The 14,866-nt window shown below is 47.4% G+C and overlaps 1 protein-coding gene and 1 long non-coding RNA gene across 21 annotated transcripts in view; one reads left to right on the top strand and one right to left on the bottom strand.

Annotated features, from left to right (window-relative positions):
* FHAD1 (forkhead associated phosphopeptide binding domain 1) overlaps positions 1 to 7,906 on the top strand; it is a 156,571-nt gene extending 148,665 nt beyond the window's left edge. For 16 of the 20 annotated variants that reach the window (XR_012425833.1, XM_074019591.1, XM_074019596.1 and 13 more), the window contains 2 exons: positions 423 to 476; positions 4,933 to 5,165. Coding sequence is in view for 19 of the 20 variants with exons in the window: in XM_074019591.1 (XP_073875692.1) it covers positions 423 to 476; positions 4,933 to 5,049 (171 nt within the window). In the remaining variant the exon portion in view is untranslated. Of the gene's footprint in view, positions 1 to 422; positions 477 to 4,932; positions 5,166 to 7,716 lie in introns of those variants that run through there. The other 4 variants (XM_074019564.1, XM_065529690.2, XM_065529682.2 and 1 more) reach the window with 2 other exon arrangements.
* Positions 7,907 to 10,441: 2,535 nt separating this feature from the next.
* On the bottom strand, positions 10,442 to 13,553 carry LOC141408817 (uncharacterized). The gene is made up of 3 exons (XR_012425847.1): positions 13,338 to 13,553; positions 12,821 to 13,242; positions 10,442 to 11,844 (listed from the first exon to the last, which is right to left on the bottom strand). It is a non-coding gene; the product is annotated as an uncharacterized lncRNA (long non-coding RNA).
* Positions 13,554 to 14,866: the final 1,313 nt, after the last annotated feature.

The following is a 14,866-nucleotide window of genomic DNA, read 5'->3' as shown; positions in this document are numbered from 1 at the left end:
GGGCCCCACCATCCCTGAGCCATTGGGATGCCAAGGTGTGAACCACCGGGCATCTGCAGCCCCTTCCACCTGCTCTGGAGGCGCTGCCTCCAGCTAAAACAGACGTGTCCTCCGCGAAGAGCAGTGTCCTTCACAGGCCCTGGGTTGAGCAGCCTCCACCTCTGCTGAAATCTAGAACAGAGACCCCCAAGAGACTCAGCAAGATGGGGCACCGCGGTTCCCAAAAGCTGTGCCCCCTTCTTGTTGAGAAAATGGATTTTTCTCAATTTTCATGTGCTACTCATCTGGAATGCTGTCCCTGGGAAGGCCCAGCATTCCAAATGGGTAGCATCTAAGAGTGGAGAAAAATCCATTTTTCTTTGATGCTAAAAGGCAAAGAGGAATCTAAGCTAAATTCTGTTCCTATTATTTCTGTATTAAAGAGACGAGTATTTGTAAAGATGGTGAAGAACAGGATGCAGAACTCAAATTCCCAGGTGAGCAGAAAGAGCATCCTCTAGAATTCTGTTTTTTGTTTTGTTTTGTTTTGTTTCAGACGGAGTCTCACTCTGTTGTCCAGGCTGGAGTGCAGTGGCTAGATCTCAGCTCACTGCAACCTCTGCCTCCCAGGATCAAACAATTCTCCTGCCCCAGCCTTCCAAGTAGCTTGGACTACAGGTGCGTGCTGCCACACCTGGCTAATTTTTTTTATATTTTTAGTAGAGACAGGGATTCACCGTGTTAGCCAGGATAGTCTCGATCTTCTGACCTCGTGATCCGCCTGCCTCAGCCTCCTGAAGTGCTGGGATTACAGGAGTGAGCCACCGCACCCGGCTGAATACTCTTTTTTAATCAAGTCTATAAAATCTTAAACACGTTGAATCATTGCCATTCACAAATCAGCCCTGGAACTGGAATTGATCCAATCCACACTCCTGCTTTGCAGAAAGTAGAGGCAAGCTCTCAGGAAGCTTGAAAGCAAAATACATTTCGGTTGAATAAGAAAGACTTATTTAACAAGTTTGATAAAAGGCCACAGTTATTCTGAGACAACAAAATTATCATTGGAAAAACTGAAGATATTCTATGCAAGGGATATTTTTGGAAAATAGAAGCCTCTTCTTAACTGACACCATTGTCCTAAGACTACTAGAAGGTGGCTGCTGCTCTGGTTAGGAGGGCAGATCATGACGTCAGGAGATTGAGACCATCCTGGTTAATAAGGTGAAACCCCGTCTCTACTAAAAATACAAACAATTAGCCGGGCGTGGAAGCGGTGCCTATAGTCCCAGCTACTCTGGCGCGAACCTTGCAGTGGAGGCGGAGCTTGCAGTGAGCCGAGGTCGCACCACTGCACTCCAGCCTGGGGGACAGAGCAACACTCCGTCTCAAAAAAAATAAAGAAAGAAAGAATTCTCAGGGGGCAAGGGCTGATAACTTTGTGCCCGGTGTTTGGAGGACAAAAGCCTCTGGACGAAACTGAGCATATTTCACAGGGACCCCTTCACCCCCCGTCCAAGCTCCAGGAGACGCCTCCTCGAGGACCGGATGTTGTTTGTTTGTTTGTTTGTTTGTTTTCAGACGGAGTCTCGCTGTGTTGCCCAGGCTGGAGTGCAGTGGCGCCATCTCGGCTCACTGCAAGCTCCGCCTCCCGGGTTCACACCATTCTCCTGCCTCACCCTCCCAAGTAGCTGGGACTACAGGCGCCCGCCATCGGGCCCGTTTCACCGTGGTCTGGATCTCCTGACCTCGTGATCCGCCCACTCGGCCTCCGAAAATGCTGGGATTACAGGCGTGAGCCACCGTGCCCGGCCAAGGACCAGATATTTAAACCCATTCCTGAGGTTGTGTGGGAGTGGCCAGGGGGATTCCTAGAGCTGAGGCTTGCAGTTCCCTGAAGCAGCCACCCCAGGATGGCCTGAGGTCATTCACACCTGGGTGTCGCTATTTAAATGACTGACTTCTACCCCTGCCTTTTCATTCTAAGGGTGAGGCACGTGGTTCCAAATATCTCAAACGGAATCTGTGCATTTCGCATTCCCCATTCCTAGGGCAGCCGTCCTGGCTGCCTTCTGCTGCCCCATCCCTTGTCACTTCATGAAGAGAACCAAAGCCCCTTCCCTGGTGCTTCCCATCCCATGCTCCTGGCAGCCCTGGGGTTGGGGACCGGGGACCTGGGACTCTTTAAATAACTCCCCGGCTCCAACTCTGATAGCCAACTCCACACCGGCTTAGGGCACTGGCATTTGGAAACCATCCACAGTAGGCAATTTTATTGAAAATCAAATGAAAAGGAATATAAAGTAAGGGTTGTTTAAGGGGGAAGGCTTTTGAGTTTGCTGTCTGTTTTCTTTTTCCCTGGGCATTCAGACAAATATTTACTTTGTGGGCTGGTATGGGACTGACTTACCCTTTCTTGCCCTGAAACGATCTTGAATGCAGAGTCTCAAAACACGTTTGAGGCTCCCATCAGCCACTGCCATGGGCTCAGGAGGTGATTTTTAAATCCATCTTAAGGTGGAAAGAGCTTAAGCGATAGTCCTAACAGTCCCTTCCATTGAAATCCTCCCAGAATCTCCTCTCTGCCCTCTGAGGAAGGCAGGATGGATATTCATCCCTATTTGGCAGATGAGGAAACTGAGGATCACGTAGCGAGTGGCAGAGCTGAAACGCGACTGGCCACCCAGCCCTCTTGCCCCAGGTGTATGTGCAGCCTGAAGGCTGGTGGCAAAGCTATGCAGGAGACAGGGTCGGCAAGGGAAATCCTGTTGGCAAGAAACTTGCAAGCCACAGTAGTGTCTACAGTGTGTCCAGAATTGTTTGAGAGAGAGATCTTGGGTTGCAGTTAACAACCTACTCAGAAAGGGGGCAGAGCGGAGGGCTTTTATAAAGATACAGAAATGAATGCCTCATAAAAGCTATGGGAGAGAACTAGGATAGCCCAGGCATCATCTCTCTCATGCATGCACGCACTCGGGCACACACACGTCTCTGTCATTTCTCTCCCCCTCTCCATACCTCTGCTGATTTCTTCTCTCTCCAGTCGTGTGACAGGAAGGGACAACCTTACAGTCCCTCAGTTCAAAGGGCCAGCCCAGGGAGTGAGTGGCATCTCACAGTCCATTACCCCGACTCCTAGGAGTGGGCATCGGAAAAGCCCAGCTGTGCCAAGTGTCCAACAAATACAGCCTGGGAGTGGGGTCATGCATGTGGCCACCAGGATGCCCCCTCCTTTGAGCTGGGAAGTGCTCAAGAGATTAAACAGACCCCCTTAAATAGACTTCATTTCCTCCTTCTAAGCCAAGCTTGTCCACCCTGCGGCCCAGGACAGCTTTGAATGCAGCCCAATAGTAATCCGTAAACATTCTTAAAACATTAGGGGATAATTTTTTTTTTTGCTTTAGCTCATCAGCTATTGGTAGTGTTAGTGTATTTTACCTGTGGCCCAACACAATTCTTCTTCCATTGTGGCCCAGGGAAGCCAAAAGATTGGACACCCGGTTCTAAGCCATCAGAGACTTTAGACACATTCAATTCAGTAACAGCTTTTCAGGAGAAACACCATCACAATGAATGTGCTTACCATAATAACCTCCTGGTTTCAAACTAAAAAACATGTAAATGGACCAGGCTTGGTGGCTCACGCCTGTAATCCCAGCACTTTGGGAGGCCAAGGAGGGCAGATCACTTGAGCCCAGGAATTCGAGAGCAGCTTGAGCAACATGGCAAAACCTCGTCTCTACAAAAAATAAAATAAAATAATTAGTTGGGTATAGTAGTGCACACCCATAGTCCCAGCTTACTCGGGAGGCTGAGTTTGGAGGATCACCTGAGCCTGAGGAGGTCGAGGCTGCAGTGAGCCAGGATTGCTCCACAGCACTCCAGCCTGGGCAACATAGTGAGACCCCATATCAAGAAAAAAGAAAAGAAAATAGAGAAAGGGAAAGCAATATCTTTATACCTGGAAGGGTGCACCCCAAAACCTTACTAAGGCTAAGGCTCATCTTTGAGTAATGTGATGATAATAAATTGTTTTATCTCTTTTTTGCTCATATCTATGTGTGTACGTGTATGTGTGTGTGTGTGTGTGTGTGTGTGTGTGTGTGTGTGTATATATATATATATATTTTACAACAAACATTTTATTTTGTGTACAAAAAAATAACAAAACCAGCCAGGTGTGGTGGCTCATGCCTGTAATCCTAGCAGTTTGGGAGGCTGAGGCAGGCAGATCACTTGAGGTCAGGAGTTTGAGACCAGCCTGACCAACATGGTGAAATCCCGTGTCTACTAAAAATACAAAAATTAGCCGGGCATGGTGGCATGTGCCTGTAGTCCCAGCTGCTTGGGAAACTGAGGCAGGAGAATCACTTGAATCCGGGAGGTGGAGGTTGCAGTGAGCGGAGATCATGCCACTGCACTCAAGCCTGGGCCACAGAACAAGACTCTATCTCAAAAAAAAATAATAATAATAAGTAAATAAATAAGTACAATACAATAAAATACATGGAAAGTGTCTAGTCCTCCTCGTGTTAAAAATAGTTAAATAAAGCCAGGCGTGGTAGCTCAAGCCTGTAATCCCAGCACTTTGGGAGGCCGAGGTGGGCGGATCAGGAGGTCAGGAGATCGAGACCATCCTGGCTAACACGGTGAAACCCTGTCTCTACTAAAAAAAAAAAAAAATACAAAAAAATTAGCTGGGCGTTGTGGCGGTGCCTATAGTCCCAGCTACTCGGGAGGCTGAGGCAGGAGAATGGCATGAACCCAGGAGGCAGAGCTTGCTGTGAGCCGAGATCACACCACTGCACTCCAGCCTGGGCGACAGAGCGAGATTCCATCTCAAAAAATAAATTAATTAATTAAATTAAATAAAAAATAACAAAACCACTTGAGTGGAACAGTTGGAGTCTTGCTGCAATGGGGTTTGTGTGTTTTTTCTCTTGCTTGTTAAAGGTCGGAACCAGAAACGCCTCCCTAAAGATGGACCAAGAAAGAGAGATGCTGAGAAAAGAGACCTCCAGCAAGTCCAGCCAGAGCCTTTTGCATTCTAAGCCCAGTGGAAAGTACTAGAGAAACTTCGTCCCACCAGGCCTCGTGTGATCCTGTGTGAGTTCATGTGACTCTTCTGTGTCATCTGTGTCAAAATACTGAGTTGCTTTTGTAGGACTTTAAAGATTGTTACCCTAGTGTTTCGCTTTCTAGACTGGTATTTTGAACAGTGTTATATTTTGGAGTGTGTGGGGAGAAGCGTTCTTTTTAAAAAATACCTATGAATGTACACGAACTCAGGTATATGAAGAATAGAAGTGTGTGACCCAGATGTCCAGGCCTGGTAGATATAATTATGTGGTTCCACATTGGGTCATGATGTTCCCAAATATCAAACCTCCTAAGAGTTCCAACAGACTCACACTGGAGGAAACCTAAGACTTGTACTGGAGCCTCAGGGCAAAATTGTAGCCTTGGAACTACCAGGGCCTGGGGATAGTGAAGTCAAATCTCAGTTATGGTCTGGCAGGATGGCTCACGCCTGTAATCTCAGCACTTTGGGAGGCCGAGGCAGGCAGATTACAAAGTCAGGAGTTTCAGAGCAGCCTGGCAAACATAGTGAATCCCTGTCTCTACTAAAAATACAAGAATTAGCTGGGTGTGGTGGCACAGGCCTGTAGTCCCAGCTACTAGGGAGGCTGAGGCGGGAGAATCACTTGAACCCGGGAGGCGGAGGTTGCAGTGAGCCGAGACCATGCCATTGCACTCCAGCCTGGGTAACAGAGTGAGACTCTATCTAAAAAAAAAAAAAAAAATTGGCCAGACTTGTAATCCCAGCTACTGGGGAGGCTGAGACAGGAGAATCACTTCAACCTGGGAGGTGGTGGTTGCAGTCAGCCAACATCACACAACTGCACTCTAACCTGAGTGACAGAGCAAGACTCCATCTCAAAAAAAAAAAAAAAAAAAAAAAATCTCAGTTTATTACAATACATTTAGAACACCAATCAGTTTTATTGCTTCTGTAATCACGACTGTAATCATAGCACTCTACAGTTTTCAAAACACATCTCATTGAATCCTCCCCCAGGCCCTGGGAGGTAAATAGTATTACATTCTCCATTTGACAGATGAGGAAGCCGAGGCCCTGAGAACTTACATGCCTGCCTAAAATCACACAGCTGGTCAACTCAAGATTTGGGTCTTGAACCCAGGTTTCTAATTCCATCTCATACTGTCCATTCTGATACACCAGATGGCCTAGTTGTTACAGTCCCAGGCCACAAGGACAGACCAAGTTCCTAGTCACCAAAGAGCACACACGGCCTAGGTACGCACACTCCTGTTCCACTGTGTTTGGAGAGACCCCCATTTTCCTTGCTGTACTCTCTGTTCCTTCCAAGTTCTGCCTTCTCTCCATCCATCCATCCCCTCACTGCACAGCCAGAAAAAAAAAAAAAAAAATGGAAGAGCCAGAAGTCATGAATACTTTTTTTTTTTTTTTTTTTTGAGATGGAGTTTTGCTCTTGTCGCCCAGGGTGGAGTGCAATGGCACTGCAACCATTGCCTCCCAGGTTCAAGTGATTCTCCAGCCTCAGCCTCCTGAGCAGCTGGGATTACAGGCATCCACCACCACATCCAGTTCATTTTTTGTATTTTTAGTAGAGATGGGGTTTCACCATGTTGGCCAGTCTGGTCTTGAACTCCTGACCTCAGGTGATCCACTCGCCTCAGCCTCCCAAAGTGATAGGATTACAGGCGTGAGCTACTGCGCCCAGACTGCTTTTTTTTTATTTTTAAAAAGGCACAATAAAAATGTCTTTTAATATTTTAAAACCAAATGTATTCTTTAAACCCATTAAACCTGGGGGAAGTAGGACAAACTCTTTGTGTGATATTCCATAGGAGGCACGTCTTACACATGGTTAGGATCTAAAGCCAGTGAGAGGCCGGGCATGGTGGCTCACACCCATAATCCTAACACTTTGAGAGGCTCAAGTTTTGAGGAGTTGCTTGAGGAGTTCCAGATCAGCCTGGACAATATAGTGAGACCCTGTCTCTGCAAGAAACTTAAAAATTAGCTGGTGTGGTAGTGTGTGCCAGTAGTCACAGCTATTTGGGAGGCTGTGCTGGGAGGATCACTTGAGCCCAGTGATCCCACTGCATTCCAGCCTGGGCAACAGAGCAAGACCTTGTCTCAAAAATAAATAAATAAAGTCAGTAAGAAATGGGAGTGTAACATGACTTTACAAATATTCTAGAAAATCTCAGAAATGTTCAAAAACCTAATACATTAAAGAACCTGGTATTAGACTGTATCATATCCCCAAATATAGAGCTGAAAGTCTTGATGCAGTTCCAGGGCTAGAGCAGCCATTTCCCCACTTGTGTTCAGGGAAACAAAGCCAGTCGTCAGAAAAAAAGAGGCTGGAATAGATATGCAACAAGGAGAGACAAAAAAACCCACAGAACCTCAAGAGGCAGTGCAGCAGATACTGCAGCTACTCAGCAGATACTAAGTCTACCTAGTCATTGCTCAGACATCACTTTCCTCTACCATATAGGCTCAAAGCTAATCGCCATGATTTTCCTGCCTCCCTTGCAGCTAGGGCAGGCCATGTTGGACCAATCTGGCTCATGACATATAAGGAAAAGCCCCTGTGGAGGGCTTCCCTTCCAGCTTCTCTAGGAGAAGGCATTCACCCTTGGTACCTTTGTCTTGTCTCCTTTCTCATTCCTGGAGGTCAGAACAGAAGCTGGAGCAGCCACCTTGGGGATCAGCAGACACCAGTAGCAGGGCAAAGGATAGTGGAGTGGAGGGATGAGAAGGCCCAGGTGGGCACCCAGTGGCATCGCTGAGCTCTGAACCATGAATGAACTGCCTACCTCTGTACTTCCTGTTGTATAAGACAAATAAATCCCTATCTATTTAAGCCACTGTAGTCAGATCTATGTATTTGTGCTGTGGAACAAACCACCCAAAACTGAGTGACTTAAAATGACAAATATTTATTATTTCTTTTGATTCCATGGATCAAGTGCACACTTGTCCTGTCTGGACTGTCTTGGCTGGGGCTGGATGATTTAGAATGGCCTCTTTCATACACCTGGCCTTGGCAGGCAAGTTGGGTTAAGGCAGTAGTTCTCAACGAGGAGCAATTTTGCTGCGCAAGAGAACTTTGGCCATGTTTGGACATAATTTTAGTTGTCACAACAAAGGAAGTATAGGTGCCCATCTAGAGGTAGAGGCCAAAGGTGCTGCTAAACATTCTACAATGGATAAAAGAACTCCCCACAACAAAGAATTATTTGATCTAAAATGTCAATAGCACTGAGGTTGAGAAACCTGGTCTAGAGAGGCCTTCCACTGCCACACTTTGTCTCCGCTCAGCAGGCCCACTCATTCTTCAGCCGACTGGACTAGGCTCATTCACATGTGGTGGCCACAGGTTCCCAAGAGCAGCAGGTGAGAACAAGCCCCAATACACAAGCACTTTTCAAGTCTCTACTTGCCTTGTGTTTGTTAATATCCTATCAGATAAAGCCAGAGTCGGTGCGGGAGGAGCTCCAAATTTTTACAATCTACTCACATTGAGTTTTCTGCTATTTGAAGCTGAATGCATTCCCAGCTGACCCAGGAGAAAGTTACCTTGATTCCCAATGACTTTCTATTCCCAGTTCCCTTCCTTGTGAAGGCCAGTTCCAATGCCTGCCCTTGGGTTCCACTAGGACCCTTTGTATCACTCAAGATCCCTTGGTTGTAAACAACAGATACCTCCTGTGGCTAACTTAAACAGAAAGAGAGTTTACTGGAAGGAAATGAGGAGGGTCAGAGAATCAGTGGCTAAGCAAAGCTGAAGAGTCAGGCTTGGATGTCAGGAGCTGGCTTTTCTTCCCTATAGATGCCCCCTTTTTGCTTTAGCTGGTTTGAGTTTCTGTTCATTGCAACCAAATGGGCATTTACTATGACGCTCTGCTACACAGCCCCCACCCACTACTGATTCTGAGAAGCTAGCAGCTGTCTTTCCCCTGGGGGTTGCACCACGGTACAATGACGTACCTGTATACCCAAACCTCCCAGTCTTCTTCTGATCTTTCAAGAAGCTAAGACAAACAACTTCCTTCCGCCCTTGCCAGTGGGAGCCCATGTGGATCCTTGGATTCGTGACTTTGCAGATAAGGTGCCCTTCTCTTGAAACTTGGCAGTGTCACCATCGCCTGCTGTTGTAGAAACCAAAGTCATGAAATGTCTGGAGGGAAAAAATAGCTTCCAGATCTGCATTCCAAAGCGTGCTCCTGGTAAGTGGAGTGGTATCCAATTTTTTAGGGACTTAGGAATGAAAGCAATCCACTAAGGATGTGAGGAAACTTAAACCTGATAATACTAATGCATGCCTCTTTTCCATCCTGAGGCCTCCTAAAGCAGGACGGAGGGCACTGGTGAGGCTATTTCAGTTCATCAGCTTGGCCTCATTTCCATCAGGTGTGCTGCTTGCGTCCGTCTGCTCAGTGTCCCAGGTTATTTTGGGCCAATTCATGACCTTATGTGCCTGCTTTTGTTTTTAAACATTTTTCTTTGCCATCTGTTGCCCAGGGATCCGTTGCAATGCCTCTGTCCAGTTGGGGGAAGCATTAGCAGGTCCTTGTTTTGAGTTTCCTGTCATCTTTAGCACACTGTTTTCCTTTCTAGGACCCAAAAATATTGGAGGCAGAAACTTTATCTTCTGGCTAACTGTGGTCTTATCATCAGAGAGTATGGTGTTACAGTTAAACAACCAGCCTCCATCCATTCAGCCAGCAGACACTGGGGGCCTACTATGGGCCAGGCACTGATGCTACCATGTTAGTTAGACCTCATGGCCTTGACCTTTACTCCTTTTCAAATTCTGATCCACTGCTTTGACTGAAAAGGAAGTGGAATCATTAATTTACTGGGTATGTTGCATGGGAGCACTTACTTTTGACGTCCACATATCTTGTTGGCTATGTATGGGATTACTGCTGGGTGTTCTTTAAAGAGACTCTCTTCCTGGGAGTTTCTCTGTACCTTTCATCAGTTGAAATATAATAGCTAATAATAGTAACTACTTTGTATAGAGTCCTTCCTGGCCATCAGACCCTATGCAAAACGTGGTCCAGACAATAGCCCACTTCATCCCCACCATGTCATCACTCCTGTTATACCTGTGAAAATGATGAGTCCAGAGTAGGTAAGTAACTTGCCCAAGGTCACAGAGCAAGTGTTGAAGCTCAGACTTCATACCCACAACTGCTTAATATAGCACTTTCCTCAGGGAAGTCCAGGAACCAGCTGGTTGTCTACTAATGAATGAAGACAGGAGGACAGACTTTTTCTGTAAAGGGCCAAATAGTAAATCTTTTCTTCTCTAAAGGGCTTTATTGACCATAGGTGTCTCATTACCACCACTCAACTCTACCAGTGCAGTATGATACATAAATGAATGACCATGGCCATGTTTCAATAAAACTTTATTTATAAAAATAGGAAGTGGGCCACGTTTGCCAACCCCTGTGTTAAACTGTCACCCAGAGTAGATTATTAGGATCTGCACAGCTGTTGCCTGCCACATGACAACCTAGAAGCAAGATTATTGTCATCTTCATCATTGAGACCTTTTTGAGCTTTTACTATGTGCCATGCACTGAAGTAAACACTTTCCATAAATTTTCTCATTGAATCCTCTCAAGCACTCCAGGAAGAGATAGGAGTGCTTGAGAGGATCCCATTTTATAGACAATGAAACTGAGGCCAGAAAGGTAATTTGGCCAAGGTCACCCCACTGGGATTTCCAAACCCACCTCCTAACAATTACACCACTTTGAATATGGGGAAAAAGAATGCCATTCAATGTGCTTTTTCCTGTTCTCTCGATCAACACCAAAAGCAATCAACACAGACAGAAGATGCTGTGACCACATGTGGAGGGAGACTTCTCTCCACCACCAAGCAAGCAATGAGCTCTGCAGCAAACACCAGCCGAGGGTCCGCCAATTCAATTCCATTGCTATCTACGTGGAGACAGCATCAGATCCCACAGGCTGGGGGCTCGGTCCCCAAGACTTGCCCACTTCAGACACCAGTCACAAGTCCGGGACTCTGGAACTTCTGACCGACAGGCTTCAAGTTGGGGTTCCCATGACCCCTCTGTGGATTTGATTAATTTGCTAGAGCAGCTCACAGAAGTCAGAGTAACACATTTACTGATTGGTTGTTTATAAAAGATACTATAAAGGATACAGGCCAGGCACAGTGGCTCACGCCTGTAATCCCAACACTTTGGGAGGCTGAGGTGGGTGGATCACCTGAGGTCAGGAGTTCAAGACTAGCCTGGCCAACATGGTGAAACCCCGTCTCTACTAAAAATACAAAAATTACCTGGGCATGGTGGCTGATACATGGGTGCCTGTAATCCCAGCTACTCAGGAGGATGAGGCAGGAGAATCGCTTGAACCTGGGAGGTGGAAGTTGCAGTGGGCTGAGATCGCGTGCCATTGCCCTGCAGCCTGGGCGACAACAGCGAGACTCCATCTCAAAAAAAATAATAAAAACTAAAGGATGCAGATGAAGGAACGCATAGGGCAAGGTATGGGGCAAGGGGCGGAGCTTCCGCACTCTCCCTGGCACACCACCCTCCAGGAACCTCCACCTGCTCAGCTGTCTGGAAGCTCCTGAACCCGGTCCTCTCAGGCCTGTTATGGAAACCTCATTGGATAAGTATGATTGAAGCATGGACAACTGTGTCAAAATGGGATTGGACAAAAAGAGATCTAAACCCAGCAAGGCCTGTCTGTTCAAACTCTTCTCAGCTTCTCTGTGCAGCGTTCCTTCCTCCAGGGTATCCGGCAGGATCCTCTCTGCAATGAGATTAGACCCAGAATCAGATTAGAGTCCTGCTGTGGGCAGGTGAAAGGAGGGTAGAAGAATGTCAGAGAGTGAGATCGTGTTTACTGTAACAAGGGCCATGGGAGTTATAAGCCAGGAACTGTGGACAAAAAACAAAATATGGGCTTGGTGCAGTGGTTCACGCCTGTAACCCCACTACTGAGGGAGGCCGAGGCAGGAGGATTGCCTAAGCCCAGGAGTTTGAGACCAGCGTGGCCAACACAGTGAGACCCAGTCTCTACAAAAAAATGTGAGAAATTAGCCAGGTGGTACATGCCTGTAGTTACAGCTACTCAGGAAGCTGAGGTGGGAGGATTGCTTGCAACTGGGAATTTGAGGCTGCAGTGAGCCATGTTCTTACGACTGCACTCCAGCCTGGGTGACAGAGACCCTATCCCAAAAACAACAATAACAAAAACTGTATATATAAAATATCACAACCACACTGCCTTTTGTAGTCAGAGAGATGCATCTGCACACTAGGGAGCGTTGTCATTGGGTCTAAAAGACCTGCTTCTCCTGGACTGAGTCTCAGAAGACAACGCCTTCATGGTATGTTCCCTTCCTCTAGGCAGGCTGCTTTCATAGGCCCCCCTGAGAATCACCTGCTTTCTTTAGTTAATACCTTAGGTCAACCAGGTGTGGTGCCTCACGCCTGTAATCCCTACACTTTGGGAGGCCGAGGCGGGCAGATTGCTTGAGCCTAGGAGTTTCAGATCAGCCTGGGCAACATGGCGAAACCCCGTCTCTACAAAAAAATACAAAAAATTAACTGGGTGTGGTGGTGCACACCTGTAGTCCCAGCTACTACTAAGGAGGCTGAGGTGGGAGGATCGCTTAAGCCTAGGCGGTTGAGACTGCAGGGAGCAGTGAGTGTGCCACTGCACTCCAGCCTGGGTGAGAGAGAGAGACCCCGTCTCCAAAAACAAAACAAATGAACAAAAATACCTTAAGTCAGGTGTCCCTGGGCTAGGCACCATGCTACTTCTTCTGACTGGTTTTGCCTCTCTCTGCACTCGTCCATTATGTTTACGATGTCCCTGTCCGTTTCCCAGGCTCTGGGGTGTCCTTGCGGTGGCCACATGCAGTGTTTACCTGTACCTTCCATCTATTCCCTCTGCCTGTCTGCTAAGCAGAGAGCTGTGGATGAGGTGATGGCTGAGGACCAGCAGGTCACCCAGCCCCAACCCCTATCTGATGCCACTGATGCTGTCCTCAGGGACGACAGGAGGCAGACACTTGAGAGGCTGGTTTTTGAAGAGTTCCTGTTAACTTTTGTGTTGAGTCATGTGGGTGCACTGAGGTGTCACTTTAGCAGCTTCTCTTTCTTGGCAGTGACCTTGAGACCTAAAACTGGGCCACCGGATGCTCTGGAGGGGACACAGAAAATACCCAATCTGTCCCCAGCCCTCAGGCAGAGCAGGCCTTCATGCATTCATTCAACAACTATTTCTACAGCACTCACCTCGGGCCAGGTACCCTGATGTGGGTGCTGAGGATCCAGAATTGAAACAGACAGACAGGTCTCTTCCCCCAGGAGGTTGTGTTGGAAGTAATAGATATTTTATGAACACTTCGCTATGGAAAATAATCGCTGGGTCCCAACCAGAGCGGGGTTCAGCTGGAAGAGTGGTAGCCCCTCTCCATCAGTCGCCTAGTATGGGATCCAATAAATATCACACTTCAGAATGACGATTCCAGCTCTCACCTCCCTGTCCCCCAGCTTGCCTACAACCAGGAGAATTCCAGGACCAGTACCCAGTGCCCAGCACATTTAATAAGTATGTATGGATTGCCTGGCTGTTGCTGCACACCGTTTTCACAGAGTAGCTGTTGGAAGTATAAAAATCGAAACCAGCTGCCCATATTATTACTATCTTTGGAAGGGGCCCAGGAGAGCACTGTGGAAGCAGCATTGCTGGATTTTAAGGTATCTCCCTCACATGCACACAAACACAAAAACACTTTTGGGGAGTTTAAAACATAGTTAAGGCTAGGGCCTATCAGGGTGTTAAATTTGCACATGGAATTGCCTGTCGCTTAGAAGCAAAAAACACAGCCTGTTGGACACCTGCAGTCACTCGAAGGATCGATCGTCTTGGTTTTCACGTAGATTCATAGTGTCTAAGGTAACCACAAAAAGAGAGCTGGAGGGCTGGGCGTGGTGGCTTACGCCTGTAATCCCAGCACTTTGGGAGGCCAAGGCGGGTAGATCACAAGGTCAGGAGTTTGAGACCATCCTGGCTGACGCGGTGAAACCCCATCTCAACTAAAATTACAAAAAAAATTAGCTGGGCGTGGTGCCAGGCGCCTGTAGTCCCAGCTACTTAGGAGGCTGAGGCAGGAGAATGGCGTGAACCAGGAAGTGGAGGTTGCAGTGAGCCGAGATCACGCCACTGCACTCCAGTCTGGGTGACAGAGCAAGACTCTTATCTCAAAAAAAAAAAAAAAAGAGAGAGAGCTGGATAGATAAGTTAGTTTCTAATAACCTGCAAATGGGTCTACCTGCAGCTGTTGACCCATCATCACTGGCTTTTTGTCCTGCCTCTTTGCCCCCCTCAGTGGTCCCATAAATGCCTGACATCAGCGCCTCTCCCCATTACACCTTTTGCATAGCTTCCAAATCTTGCAAGAGATGAGAAAGCCTCTGAGGTCAACCAGGCTGTGAACCCGTGCTGCTGTCACTCCAATTGCCCCAAATGAATATTGCTGCTGCCCCTGAACTTTGATCTCTGTGCATCTTTCTCCATCCATCAAGGATTTCCTGATGACTGCGGAGTGTTTGTAATGATTAATTCGTAAGCTGGTATTTGTGAAGTGCTAAGGGAGCCCTGCATTTTGTGAGCCAACTTCATCTCTGCCATCTCCCAAATCCCTTCCTGTTTTCCCAGCATCTCAGGCTGGAGGGACCACACAGTTCTGTCAGGCTCCAGAATGTCCCCAGTGCCATCTCCCCATCACTCAAGAGCTCTTCCCAACTCCTTCTCTCCTTCT

This window comes from Macaca fascicularis, chromosome 1, assembly GCF_037993035.2.
Source record: "Macaca fascicularis isolate 582-1 chromosome 1, T2T-MFA8v1.1".
NCBI classification, from domain to species: domain Eukaryota; kingdom Metazoa; phylum Chordata; class Mammalia; order Primates; family Cercopithecidae; genus Macaca; species Macaca fascicularis.
Note: the sequence above shows the minus strand (reverse complement) of the source record. Positions and strands in the feature narration are given on the sequence as shown.